The sequence below is a fragment of the Typopeltis vanoorti genome, chromosome 10, assembly GCF_054136105.1.
Source record: "Typopeltis vanoorti isolate ZY-2024b chromosome 10, IOZ_Tvanoo_1.0, whole genome shotgun sequence".
Lineage (NCBI taxonomy): Eukaryota > Metazoa > Arthropoda > Arachnida > Uropygi > Thelyphonidae > Typopeltis > Typopeltis vanoorti.
The window spans coordinates 51,909,415-51,923,451 of NC_143558.1; the positions used below are offsets into that span (position 1 = coordinate 51,909,415).

At 37.5% G+C, this 14,037-nt stretch overlaps 1 protein-coding gene across 1 annotated transcript in view; it reads left to right on the plus strand.

Moving 5' to 3' along the window:
- The window catches only part of LOC150102416 (muscle-specific protein 300 kDa-like), a 1,203,500-nt gene that overhangs the window by 138,059 nt on the left and 1,051,404 nt on the right, over positions 1-14,037 (plus strand). Inside the window, exons 9-10 of the mRNA XM_090399574.1 lie at positions 1,398-1,550; positions 13,444-13,608. Of these exons, the coding sequence (XP_090255700.1) occupies positions 1,398-1,550; positions 13,444-13,608 (318 nt within the window). The remainder of the gene's footprint in view (positions 1-1,397; positions 1,551-13,443; positions 13,609-14,037) is intronic.

Sequence of the window (14,037 nt, forward strand, 5' to 3'; positions counted from 1 at the left end):
GTGATGAATCTTCTGATGCCATAGAGATGCCAGTAATAATAATAACAATATTCAACTTGAAATATGGCATTACAAAAATGTTTTACAATGGCTTGACAATAATTCAGAACACTTGGCTGGAAGGTTAAATCTTCAGTTGATTTAAGTGGTGTCTTCATTATAGTAATTTATTTTAAAAATAGAAATAAAACTGTATGTGACAGTTAAGGAAGAATTATCTGTGTTTATTGTTCTGGGAAAGATTTATGCAAGTATACGTGAAAAAAAAAAGGACTAAGAAAAATTGTAGAAGGATTAAAAAAGAAACAAAAAGTTTCTTTTCTTTTTAAAAAGTTTAAAACCATGTGTAGTGTAAATGGAGCCTTGTACTAAGTGGCACATTTATTATATTGAAATCACAAAGTGGCATTCAGAAATATGGTTGGATGGTAAATGAGGTGTATGACTGGGTGTATACCTAATTTATCATCAAAGGGTTCTACACTTTCTCCAATGTTATTTTTAATCTATGTGTACTACATTCATAAAGAAAGTGATATTGAAACACCATTCAAATAGGGACTATTATGCTTTGGGGACTATTAATGGAAGGATTGGGGGAAGGGGTATATTGAGCCTCTGTAACTGAACATGGTTTATCTCATCATTTGTACAAAGAGACCTTTATAAGGGCTTTTCAGCTGAAGCTCTGTTAACTGATCTTATGCAGACCAACTATTCAGATATAACATGCTTGGACTATCCAATGATAACATTGATTAGGTTTGTATGAAGTCAGATTAATTGGCTATGATCTGAACTAGTTAAGGGCAAGGTGAATTCTTAAAGCGGGGGGGAAAATCTTTTAACAGCATGGTAATATTTTTCAACGATTAATTTAATAGTAGTAATTTATATTAATAATATGCTATATTACTATGGAATTTGAGAGATGAGATGAGAAAATGGAATTCTTTAAATCAGGTCAGGACTGAAATCTTAATTTTTTTTTTTTTGTTTCTTAAAAAAAAAATAACATTCCTTGAGTAAAATTGATACCCATTCCCACTCCTTATAACATTGGTATAAATAATTATGAATTATTTGGCTTGGTTGGCCGAGTGGTTAGCATATCCACTCTCCAGCCAAAAGGCTGCAGGTTTGACTCCCGCCATGCTCATGGGTGTGTATGATTGTTTGTGGAAATGCTAGTGGTGGTGGTGGGCAGTAGATGGCATTGGTGCAGTTGTAGTTGTTGGAGACAGAGACTTGTAGAGCAGGTGCCCTCTCTCGATGAGTCTTTGGACTCTCTGGAGGTGTCATGTAATAATAATAATAATGATAATGATTTGTAATTAATAAGATAATATTTGTTACACTTAGTGACCAGTTTCTTGTTTCCTATCCTATAAACCTAGGGCCTTGAGAAGGAAATAAATAGCCATAAAAAAATGTTGGATGATTTATTAGCATTAACCGAAGAAATTGTTAAAGTAAGTCCTGAAGCAAGAGTTAAAACACAAGTTTCACAACTGAGTACCAGATTTCAAGGACTAGAAAGAGCACTTCAGGTATATAAATTTTTAATGATTATTGTAGATATACAAAACTTCAGAATTAAATTACTTTATTCAAGAAAAAAATTACACAATACAGTCACTCACTTTAAGAACTGAAGAAAGTAATGATTATAAAAATTAATGTTAATATTATTTTGATTGTCTTCAGTTGGTGTCTTTTGATATCTTAAAAGCTAAGAATATACGTTACAGAAAACTAAACAGTGATAAACAGTGATAATGATCAGATTATTTTTGAAAATAAAAATATTATCATTTGAGGGTATAATATTATCACAAGAAATGTTAATATTATGAAAAATATTATCATTTCTTGTAATACATACCAGGAAATTAATTAAACTACAATGATAATGATTACATTATTTTTGGAAATGGAAAATGTTATTATTTGAGTTCATAAATGAAATATGAAACATATTATAATTTCTTGTGTTACTCATCAGGATAATTAAACTAGAAATTAAATATATATATACAGGGTGTTCGGGATAAATTTGACATATTTATAATTAATTATATTTTTCCGTAAGTTACATGTATTAACACACACTTCTCTTCATTTAAAAGTTTGGACCCTTCTTCATTCATATACAAGATGTCAGAAAGGATGGATAGCTGGAACCCACCTGAATCATGGAAGAGAATAACTTGTATCATGATGATTCGTGCCCGCCATCAAAATAAGGATATTACGACTGCTGCCCAATGCTCCCTGAATACAGTAAAAACAATCAGGCATGAACTAGAGACTTGCAATGGTGACTACGAGGATGTAGCAAGAAGAAAGATCCCTAGCAGACGATCTGATTGCGTTCGTACAGCAGAATTCCTCGCAAATCTGCAGGAACAGGTGTTGAAGAACCCTGGCATTGGAATTCGGGCTTTGTTCGTGGAGTTGCTAACTGTAGTCAAGCCCTGGATAACAAGGGTAGCCAATGGTAGGCCGTATGTATGGCAGCAGGATTCGGCCCCTTGCCACACCTCTGGGAAAAGTCAAAAATGGTTGTCTGAAAATTTCTACGACTTCACCAGTCCAAATGTTTGGCCTCCAAACTCCCCAGACCTTAACCCCATGGATTATTTTGTATGGGGCGCAGTTGAAAAAGACACCAATCGCACTTCCAGTAATACAAAAGCCCAGTTAATGGATAAAATTAAAACAGTTTTTGCGGCCCTTCCCAGGGAGACTGTAGCATCAGCTTGTTCGAGGTTCCGAAGCAGAATTGAAGCTGTGATCAATGCTAATGGTGGTTATTTTGAGTAAATCTTGTTGACAGTATTGTAATTAACTCTGCCTGTAATGTTTTTTTGTCAATTCATTAAATTTAATAGATACAAAGAAGATTTTCTTTTTCCTTACGAAACTGTCAAATTTATCCCGAACACCCTGTATATATATATATATATATATATTTAAAATTCCTTTGGAAACCCAAAATAATATTACACATGATATTTTCATGGTACACTTGCAAAAATAAATAACCTATATCCTTTTTTGTTGAAAATTATAAGTGTATTTGCCATTGTTGCCCAAAGATATCCTTTTTGAGTTTATGCTTATGAGATTTTATGTATCCTGTTGAATGAGAATGTATGAAATTTTTTTGCCAAAATGGGACAATTAAAACTTTCTTTTAAGACTTTAGTTTTAATTGCCCCATTTTGGCAAAAAAATGTCACATTTTCAAACATGACATTTAAGTCTCTTCTCAAAATAAGAATACCTTTCTTATTTCATACTTATTTCAGTTACCCATTTAGTATGATAATTAACTTGTATATTTTGCAGGAAATTGATGATTTAATATTTGTTTACCAAACTTATCTCTAATTCCCTGATTTGCAGAGGAGGTGATATTGGACAGACAGAGTTGAAACTTAGAGAATGTATGGCACAAGTGACTAAAATGGATTGTCAGATTTCTTGGTTGTTGAAGAAAACTGACAGGCAGAAATGAAGGAATTATTATTTTGTACATCTCTGCACAAATCTGTTTTCCTGAATTTCTCTGGAAGTCATTTTTCTATGAGTTCTCTAGAAGCAATTGACCACGATGGTGATTAAATGCTTCCTATGAATATGGACTAAGGATTTGTGAGTTACAAAAATTGGATGATAGTGAGAAAAGAGTGGGTATATGATAGACACATATGTCACTAAAGATTTTATAGACGTATGCAGAAAATTTTTTGGTTCATGACAAAGAGGGCAAGGATCACCCATGGAAATTGTGTAAGACAGAGAGAGAGAGAGAGAGAGTGTGTGTGTGTGTGTGTGTGGATGGAGTTATCAAGGGCATGAGGAACTAGATAATTTGCTTGGAGAGTAGTGCATCAGAAGAATGCATTACTAGATTTAGTGATGAGTGCTTTGTCAGTGAATGAGTGTAAGAAATATAGTTATTGTATAAAAATTAATAGCATTGGTCTCCTATGATGAGTAACAGTTATTTCCAATGAATGAGCCACTGAAGATGGTCTGTAATATTCAGACCGAACTATTTGGCAAATTAAGCATTATTCTTGTGTTAACGTGTATGTATTTCTAATCATTATGTCACAAGTATCGTTAAAAAAATCAAACCTATTATTATTATTATTATTTGAGCCTCCAAGGAGTCAAAAGACTCATCGCGGGAGGTCCTACCTAGGAAACACAAGTCTATCACACCACTCCTTAAACCTCATTGACCATTCTCGCTCTCACCACTCTATCAGGCATGCATTCCACGGTTCAACCACCCTCCATGCAAAGAAACCACTCCTCACCCTCTTGCTCACAGTTTCCTTTCGTAACTTCCAGGGATGGGCCCCTTGTCATCACTCCTTCCCGCTGTTTAACCAAGCAAAATAACTCCTTAGTGTCAACCCTAACTGCCTCTCAACAGTTTAAATGTCTCAATCATATCACCTCTTCTTCTTATCCATCAAACTCTGCAGTCCACATTCCCTCAGCTGATCTTCATAACTAACATTGTACAGTCCTGAAACCATCTTTGTTGTCTGCATTTGTACCCTTTCCACAGTTAATATATCCCCTTCCAATCCTGAGGACTAAATCTGAGAACAATAGTCTAAGTGTGATCTGATCAGGTCTCATACAACAGAATGATATCTCTTTTATCTTTGCAGGTCAGCACCCTTCTCATTATTGCAGCAATCCTCTGTGTTACCTTCACCACTTTTGCTTGTCCCCTGAATTTCAAGTTTCTATCAATCATCAACCCCAGATCTCTTGTCTCCTCTACTTCCTCCAGTATAACTCCTCCCATAGAGTATGCAGTGTGCAATCGATGTTTCCCAAACCTCAAGACCTTACATTTTGCTGCATTAAATTGACACCCCCCCCACATTCATTTGTCCATCTGTCTAGTTAATTCAAATCCTCTTGCAGGACTACCACATCTGTACCATTACTAATAATCCTTTCCAGCTTCACAAACAACTGAATATCGTCCTGTATATAGGCCCTTTCAATATAGTTCCCAGGACTGAGCCCTGTTGGACCCCACTTATAACCCTCTGCCTCCTTGAAACTGCCCCACTATACACAACTCTCTGATACCTATCAGACAGCCAATCCTGAATCCAGTTGACCAACCTGACATCCAGACCCATGTGCTTCAACTTAAATATCAGGCTATCATGTGGAACCCTGTCAAATGCTTTCACTAAATCCAAGAAAATGACAGAACATGCTTTTCCCTCATCTACTGCTCTTGTAACTTTATTATAAAAGGCTAGCATATTACTAAAACAAGAGCACCCCTTCAGAAATCCATGTTGACTCTCACAGATAACATTAACCTCATCTGCCCAATGTTGTATATGGTCCCTGACTAATTTCTCCAAGATCTTAACAATTACTGATGACACACACAAACTGGCCTATAATTGGACACTTCCAGTCTGCTACTGCCCTTATGGAATGGCACTATCCTACCCTCCTTCCATTCCCTAGGCACCTTTCCTGTAGCCAGACTTTCATTGAAAAGTCAGGTCAAAGGAGCTGTCAGTTCTTTAGCACATTCTTTCAAAACTTGTGGCGAAATATCATCCAATTCCACAGCTTTACCGACATTAAGAGTACTCAGTATTTGGAACACACTCTCCTCCTACACCTCTAAACCTCGAACCTGCCCTATCCCTCTAGTATTAAAATTTACTCCTCGAGGATGAAATATACCAATAAAGTGTTCATTGAACAATTCCACTATGTTCAATGCATCAGTCACTCTATGCCCATTTTTATCCCACAATGTCATTTTTTTACAGCAGTGATTTTCAAACTTTTTCATAACACGGCACACCTAGACTAATTATTAAAATTCTGCGGCACACTAAAAATATATTCTTTTAATGTTTTTGATGATCTGGTAAAAAATAGGCATAATTTTGATTGATTTACACACAAGAAGATGGAAGACCAGACACTAATAAATAAATGCGCAAATTATGATATTATTTCTTTCAATTAATTTGTTTTCATAAATCTTGTGGCACACCTGAAGACCTCTTGTGGCACACAGTGTGCTCCAGCACACCGGTTAAAAATCGCTATTCTAGAGTCATTTCTCCTCCTACTGGCCACATAGCTAAAAAATTCCCTAGGATTTCCTTTGGATCTTAGGGCCAGTCCCTTCTCATATTCTAGTTTTGCCTTTCTTACCATAATAGTCACTCTCCTGGCCTGTGTCTTATATTCATTATGCATCTGCTCTTCACCTATCTCCTTATATCTCTTTCGTAGCCTCTTTTCCACATGCAGTTCCTGTTTAATATTGTTTGTCATCCACTTTAACACCAAATTGTGTCCTCTTTTTCACTTGTTGAATATAGCTTACTATTGCTGCTAACAAATATTCCTTCCAATTTCCCAAGCACTGATGATATCACGGTCTTCCAATTCCTCCCTCAATGAAACTTCCCCAAGTTGATATCTAAGACTAGGATTATAATCCCCTGCATTATAATTCCACATATGATCCCATCTCTTTGATACTCCTGCATGTCTATTCATGTTACAAGTCAAAACCACATGGTCACTCTCTCCAACTGGTGGGAGAGATGTTATCTCAGTTATTATCAACTCTTCTGATGCTACGACCAAATCCAAAACTGTTGAACCTCTTGTTCCCTCTATTAAATTTACTAAGACATTTGTTCCTCAAGAATTCTAGAAATTCCATTCCCTTATTGCTACATGCATCTTTCTCTCCCCAATTTATACTGCTGTAGTTAAAATCTCCCATAACAATCATTCTTCTTGCATTTGCCAAGCTCAACTGTCTAAACATCTCCTGGTCACCACCATCTGTGCTCCTTAGTTTGTAGCAATGTCCCACTAAATATCCTGTCTTGCCCATCTCTACTTCACACCATATGCTTTCAAAATCATTAATGTCACTTCCTTTCAAAGCCTCCACTCTTAGAGGACATAGGTCATCACTTATCATAAGCAGTACCCACCACCACGCTTTCCCCTCCTATCCGGCTGAAAAATGCTGTACCCTGCTACTTTTATTCTTGTTATTATATCCTGTTCTGTCAAACACATCTTAGTGATCCCAATAATCTTTGGCCAGGTTGATGTTATCAGCACCACTAATTCCTCTCCATTATTCTGGATACTCCTGGCATTAGTATAAAGCATAAAAATGTCCCTGTTTCTATACCCAGCATTATCCCCCTCTAGACTCCACTGGACTCAGCATTACCTGATGTCGTCCCCCTTCTCCCAAGTACCCATTCCCACAAGAGGCCACCTCTGCTAATATCCATCTTGGGCATTCTAGTTTCTCTGCATTGACACACTGACTCATTCAGAACAGCAATCTCTGCTGGTGCCTACGTCCTTCCTCATTTAAATACAAGCGGTCCCTCGCATACAGCACCTTTCTGTCCTCAAATGTCCTCGAAACATCCACATATCCCAATCCTCTCTTTTGACTTATTCTGGCTATTATGCTATTCATTGTTACTACTCTTCTGCTGAGCTCGTCATTATCATACCTAGGCAATATGCTCACTATCTTTCTTTCTGCATCTTCTTTCATACTAGCTCAAGCAAGAATTTCATATCTCTAGCTGCCCAATTTACATTACCTCTCAAGTCATTTATTCCTACCATGACAATCATTTCATCCCCCCTTTCACCTCCTCTTAATTGCCATAGCCACACTTTCTATCGTTCTTCCAGGCAAACACTCCTCACGCATCCTTTCTTGCACGCCACGGATCATTGATTTCCCATACATTATACCTCTTACTATCCTGTTCCTCGATTGCTCCCATGCATATCTTACTCTCCTCTAACACTTTCTCTCTGTGTTCCCCTACTTACTTGCCTTCCTGACATCACTCTATCCCTGGTTCCAGTGCTCCCTCACATTCTTTTCATTCCCTCTCTCCTACTGTTTCCATTCTCTCCTCTTGTATCAATCCCATTACTCTCTCTCTCATTCCATCTCTTTCCACTGTTCCTATTCTCTCCTCTTCTATCATTCCTATCTCTCTCTCTCTCTCTCATTCCCTCTCTTCCACTCATCCTATTCTCTCCTCTTCTATAGCTCACATAACTCTCTGTCATTCCTTCTCTTCTACTGTTTCCATTCTCTCCTCTTCTACTGTTTTTATACTCTCCTCTTCTATCATTCCCAAACCTCTCTCTCATTCCCTCTCTACTACTGCTTCTGAACTCTCCTCTGCTATCATTCCCAAAACATTCTCTCACTCCTTATTTGTCTTGCATACATGTCTTCCATTCTCCTAATCTGATCTTTCATACTTCTCATCTCGTTCACAAGATATCCACCTCCTCTTTCAGCTCATCTATCCCTCTCTGCATGTTAGTCACCCTTACTCGCCATTCATTTACCCAATCAAAACCATCTCCATAAACTTCACAGTCATTCAAGCCTTCCACACTCTGAGTCTTATTTTCTCATTCATACTTCGCTTGTCATTCTCTCCTGTCACACTACTTGTCTCCCCACTCGTCATTCTCTCCTATCACACTACTCATCTCCCGACATTCATTTCCCGTCCCTGAAGCAACTAGGTTGGTTAGCCAAATATCTAATTCACTGATTTCCTCTCACTGCCTGCATTTTGCACATATGCGCACTCCCTCTTCTCTCTCCCACCACATATCCAACTCCTGGGAAGCCTACATGCCGCAAACACTGCATGCCACAAAGTCCTTTATTATGTTACATATAATAGAGTTCTTAAATGGCAGTGGAGTTGATGACATGCCATTTGGTGACATGCCAAAAAAGAAGAAGAAGAGAAGTGTGTATTCTGCTAGTGTACCTGTGTCCATGCTTAGCATATTTCTTAGTATCCTTCAACCTGTGTTTTCTCCACTAAACACCAACAAGAGTAATAATCAATATCCATGCATCCATACCAGATTACTTTTTAGTTAGTTATATAGAGACCACATATGGAACTTTTTTAAGCAATTTCAGTATTCCAATAATAAGGTCTTGCACCAAGTAATGAAATTGATCTCCCACCTAAAGACAATCACATGCATCCATGCCTATGGCAGGATTCAAGTCCTTGACCTGACACTTAGAGAATGGATAAACAAACCATTCAGCCAGCTTCTACTTCTTCATCTTCTTCTTATGGATCCCAAATTGAGCCTTGGTCTCAATTGTTGTTGTTTGCTCCAACCCTGTCTGTCCAAAACTTTACTTCACCAGTTTGGAATTATAGTGCAATGTTGCCATCTTAACTAACGGTGCCTTTCCATCCTGTTAAAGGTTTTCCTTTTGGGCTTTTACTAATAATTTTACTATTTATTGTCTCCCTAAGAATACTGTAATATTCAATACGAAAAACATGTCCTGTGCACTGCAATTTTTTGGACTTGATTCAAGTTCAAAAATTGTGAGTTCTTTATAAAGTTGATATTACACATGGTTATGTCTGATTCTCCAGAGACTATTATCCTTCACTGATCCAAATATTTTTTAAGGATCCATTGGTAACAACTTTACGAATTATCAATTTATATATTTTTACTTTACTCTTACAATGAATATTTTTTGAACTGAATATACAAGAGAGAAAATAGAAAGTCTGATTACCTCTCTTTATTTGATTCTACACTTCCACCATCTTATTTGGTTGGCTAGTGATCATTACTCCTAAATATTTAAATTGTTCCACTTTTTCAATTTCAAAGTTCCCAATTTTCACAGTTGTATAGGTTAACTGATTCTACCTGACATTAATCATTATTTTTCTTTTATTATTATTATTATTATTGCACTCTCCATGTAGTTTGCAGACTCATCATTGGAGGTTCATTCAACTGACAACATGTTTATTATACTGAATCTTAAAATCTGTAACACTCCTTGCATTAACAGCACATTCTAGTAATACATTCCATTCACTGACAATTCTCCGTTAAAAAATCTACTCTTCACACATTCACCACATTCTTACACAACTTCCAGAGATGGCCTTTGGTTTTCTCCCCTCTCACCTTCTATTCTTTTTATAATCCCATGTGGATTAATCTGATAAAATTCTTTAACTAACTTAAATGTCTCTATTATATCTCCTCTTTTCCTCTTATTCGCCACACTCTACAATCCACATTTCTTCAAACATAGCCAGCATTCTAAAGTCCTGATATGTCTTACTTACTCATCTGGATCCTCCCCAATGTTTCCACATAACACTGAAAACCAGGAGACCAAATTTGAACACAATAGTCCAAGTGTGGTCTGACCAACACTTTATACAGTGGCACAACCACTTCCTTATCCCTACATATTAGAGTACTTCTTATCATAGCAACACTACAATGTGTAGCCTTTGCAACACTTGCAATATGCTCTCTGAACTGTCTACCATCACTTCCAAATCTTGAATCTCATCCATTTCCTGCAGTACAGCACTGACATTATAGTATGCAGCCTTATATGTCTTCACTCCAAAATGCAACACCTTGCATTTATTAATATTAAAACCACAACTCCACTCCTTTGTCCAAGTAAATAGTCTGGCAACTTCTGGGACTCCTTTGTCCCAGAAGTTGCCAGATACGTGCTTGACTGCATTCTCTTCCCATTAATACTTCTAGTTCTCTGGTTTTTCACTTCCCATCCCTCACTTAACAACGCTTTCTCCTAAAATCGAACTCCAGAACCATTCAACTGCAAACCATCGGGCATATACTAATTCATTCTCTACAGCTATTAAATTGCACACATAATTAATCTTCTCATTCAGTATTTATTTATTTATTCTTATAACAAAAGCAGCTACAGGTCAATGTCCAGACCAGAAAGCCAATTCTGGTCTGGACATTGGCCTCATCTGTCACCATGTAGATGTCCTGGAGGCCACCACCATGAAGTTGGCACCTTGGGCAGTCATTCACAGTATGAGTGATCATCTGGGCCACAGGGGAACAGTCACAATAAGGGTGGTCTGACTACTCCATTTATGTAGTAGGTAGCCACATCTGCCCTGGTTAGTTCTGATCCTGTTGATAGATGAGCAAATCTTCCTAGGAAGGGTAAAACTAGGCTGCAGAGCACAGGGATCTTCAACCAGTAAATCATTTGTTGGAAGATTGTTGGATCCTTGTTCTCTCCACATGTCAGTTGTTGATGGTAAGGCAATTGAAGAGAGTTCATCCATGGACCAGAAAGGATTTTGGGATTTTAGGTGAATACTAGGTAGATTTATGAGAGTCTGCTGCTGGGGCAGGATGGGTTGCTCATTACTTTATTAAATACTTTAATCAAGGCTTGTCTTCTCTGTATATTTGGTGGAGCAATGTTAGATAGGACAGGCAGCCAGGGGAAAGGGGTGCTTCTCAGTGTCCCACTAATTGTGCACATGGTAGAGTTTAGCTGGGTGTCTATAATGTTAGTTTGTGCACTTCTTTTCCCAGACATGGGCACAGTATTCTGCTGCAGAGAATGCAAGGGCTAGTGCAGATGACCTTAAGACATCAGCACCACAACCCAGTGTTGTTCCAGCAAGCCGATAGATGATATTATTTCTTATTTTAACTTTGTTGGACAGGTTGGTGATGTGCCTTTTATAGGTTAGGCTTCTGTCCATGCTCACTCCAAGGTATTTCAGGCGAGGCTCATGTTTCATCATTTTGTCAGATTTTTTGAAAGAGGTGTCAATTTGCCTCTACATTGTTCAGGTGGAATGCTGTGGACACAGTTTTTGTTGGGTTTGCTTTCAGGTACCACTGCTTGAAGTACACCTCTAGGATGTTCAGGTCTTTGTTCAAGGTTGTTTTCAGCAGGTAGACTGGTGTAGGATAGTGAGATCATTGGCATACATATTTGCTTGAGCTGGTATGTGGTAAGTCAGACATGTAGATGTTAAATAGTAAAGCAGATAACACAGAGCCCTGTGGAAGACCATTGTGGAGGAATCTGGGCCTGCTCTTTTTTTCCACCAATATGGACCTGAATCTTTCTGTTGGAGAGAATGGATTCAAAAAGCTAGAAAGTTGTTTTCCACCTTATGATATTGCTCAGCTTTAGGAGGAGGCCCCTGATCCAGACTGTGTCATAAGCTGATGTTAGGTCAATGAAAGTGACTCCCGGATTTAAGTTTCTTCTGGAAGCATGCTTCAATTTCTTGGCAGGACCAGGACCTGGTCACAGCAACTTCCTCCTGGCCTAAAGCCAGCTTGTTCAATTGGGAGTGTTCTTTTGATGAGTGGTGAAATACTTTTAAGGAGAATTCATTCAAAGAGCTTAAAGGTGGAGCAAAGCAAGGAGATAGGTCGTAGATTTTTGACATTATTTGGATCTTTCCCTGGTTTGGGCATAGCAATTATTTTGGCTTCCCGTCACAGTTTTGGTAGTTTTCCAGTTGTTATAATATTCTCATTCAGTCATTCACCATGATGGTCTTTTACAATTCATTTTCTATCATATCATGACAGCAGACTCAGTGTTTACTCTCTCACCCCTTCCCCTTTTTTTCCCCTCTTAATCCAGGCACTCTTTCATATCCTCACGCATTACAAATATCTCACTTTTCAAATCATTTGTGCCTGCCAATACAATCAACTCTTTCCCTTCCTATCTCTGCATTCATGGATGAAACAGGGATTTAGGGTGGTGGAAGATAGAAAGTTGATGTTTAGAGGACATATTGCTAAGGTATCTCCTAAGATTTACTGCTATCGAAGAACACACTAACAAGTAGAGATAAGTAAGTTGTTATTCCTCTTTATAAAGCCTTGATACATCCACATCTGGATCTGTGCTCAGTTCTTCTGGTCTCCTGGGTTTCTTTGGAATGAGAAAGTGGTGGAAAGGATTCAGAAGCAAGCAAAAAAAAGATGGTAAGTCTGTGAAATGTTCCCTATAGGGGTAGATTGAGGATTATGGACTGCAGAAGTTAGTTGAAGGGTAAGAAAGAGGGAATATGGTAGCAACATTTAAGTTACTTAAAGGGCTTTATAGGATTGATGCAGGGGATATGTTTCAGCACTTAGCTAGAGTGGGACAGAACAAGAGGTTATCCTTGGAAGTTGAGTAAAAGTGTGGTTAGTAAGGACATGAGGACTAGATTTTTCACTTGGAGAGTTGTTTGTTAATGAATGGAATGGGTTGCCAGAGTCAGTTATTATTTGGTTCAAGGAGTGGAGTGATAAATTGTGTGAATGAAGTGGCACTCCCGCGATGAGTCTTCGGACTGCATTGAGGTGCTTGTACAATAATAATCATCATCGTAATAATAGATGTTGCCATGAAAAATATAAATAAACAAATAAAATATATTCATTGTGTTGATCTCATTATTAATAAGAGTAAGCTTCCATAATCATTAGTTTATTATTATTTTTTTATTTATTTATTTTATTTTTTAGGAGTCCTTAAGAAAGCTCCAAGGTTTGTTGAAAACACAAAAGAATTATGAACAGGCTAAAGTTGATCTTCAAAATTGGCTAAGTGTTATAGATCAAAAACTGGAAGCAGCTCCAGAAACTATTGGAGATAAGATAAGTTTAGAAGCTAGGTTGCATACTCTGAAGGTTAGATGATAACATTTAATTATCTTTGGTTTAGAAAAATAAATATTGGGTTTTAAGTGTACATTACGTGTGTGTGTGTGTGTGTGTGTGTGTGTGTGTGTGTGCGTGCGTATAATATGTATATACGAGGGGGGGATCGGAAAAGTTCTCGGCCTCGGCCATAGATGGCAACACTATCGGCAAGAGTTTTTTTTTCTAAGTTGGTACATTTGTCATAAGCATCGAGGTGAAATTGCAAGGCATTCTATCAAGTAGTTTGTTTTATACAGCTGTCTGAAGCAAAAGTGTTGTCTGTATCCCTTGAAATGGATTAAATTGCATATCGTGCGGTTATAAAATTCTTTGTAAAAGAAGGTTTAACGCCAAAAGTAATTCATTTAAAGTTCATAAAGATTTATTGGCACTCTTCTCCTTCGTTTTCAATGATTA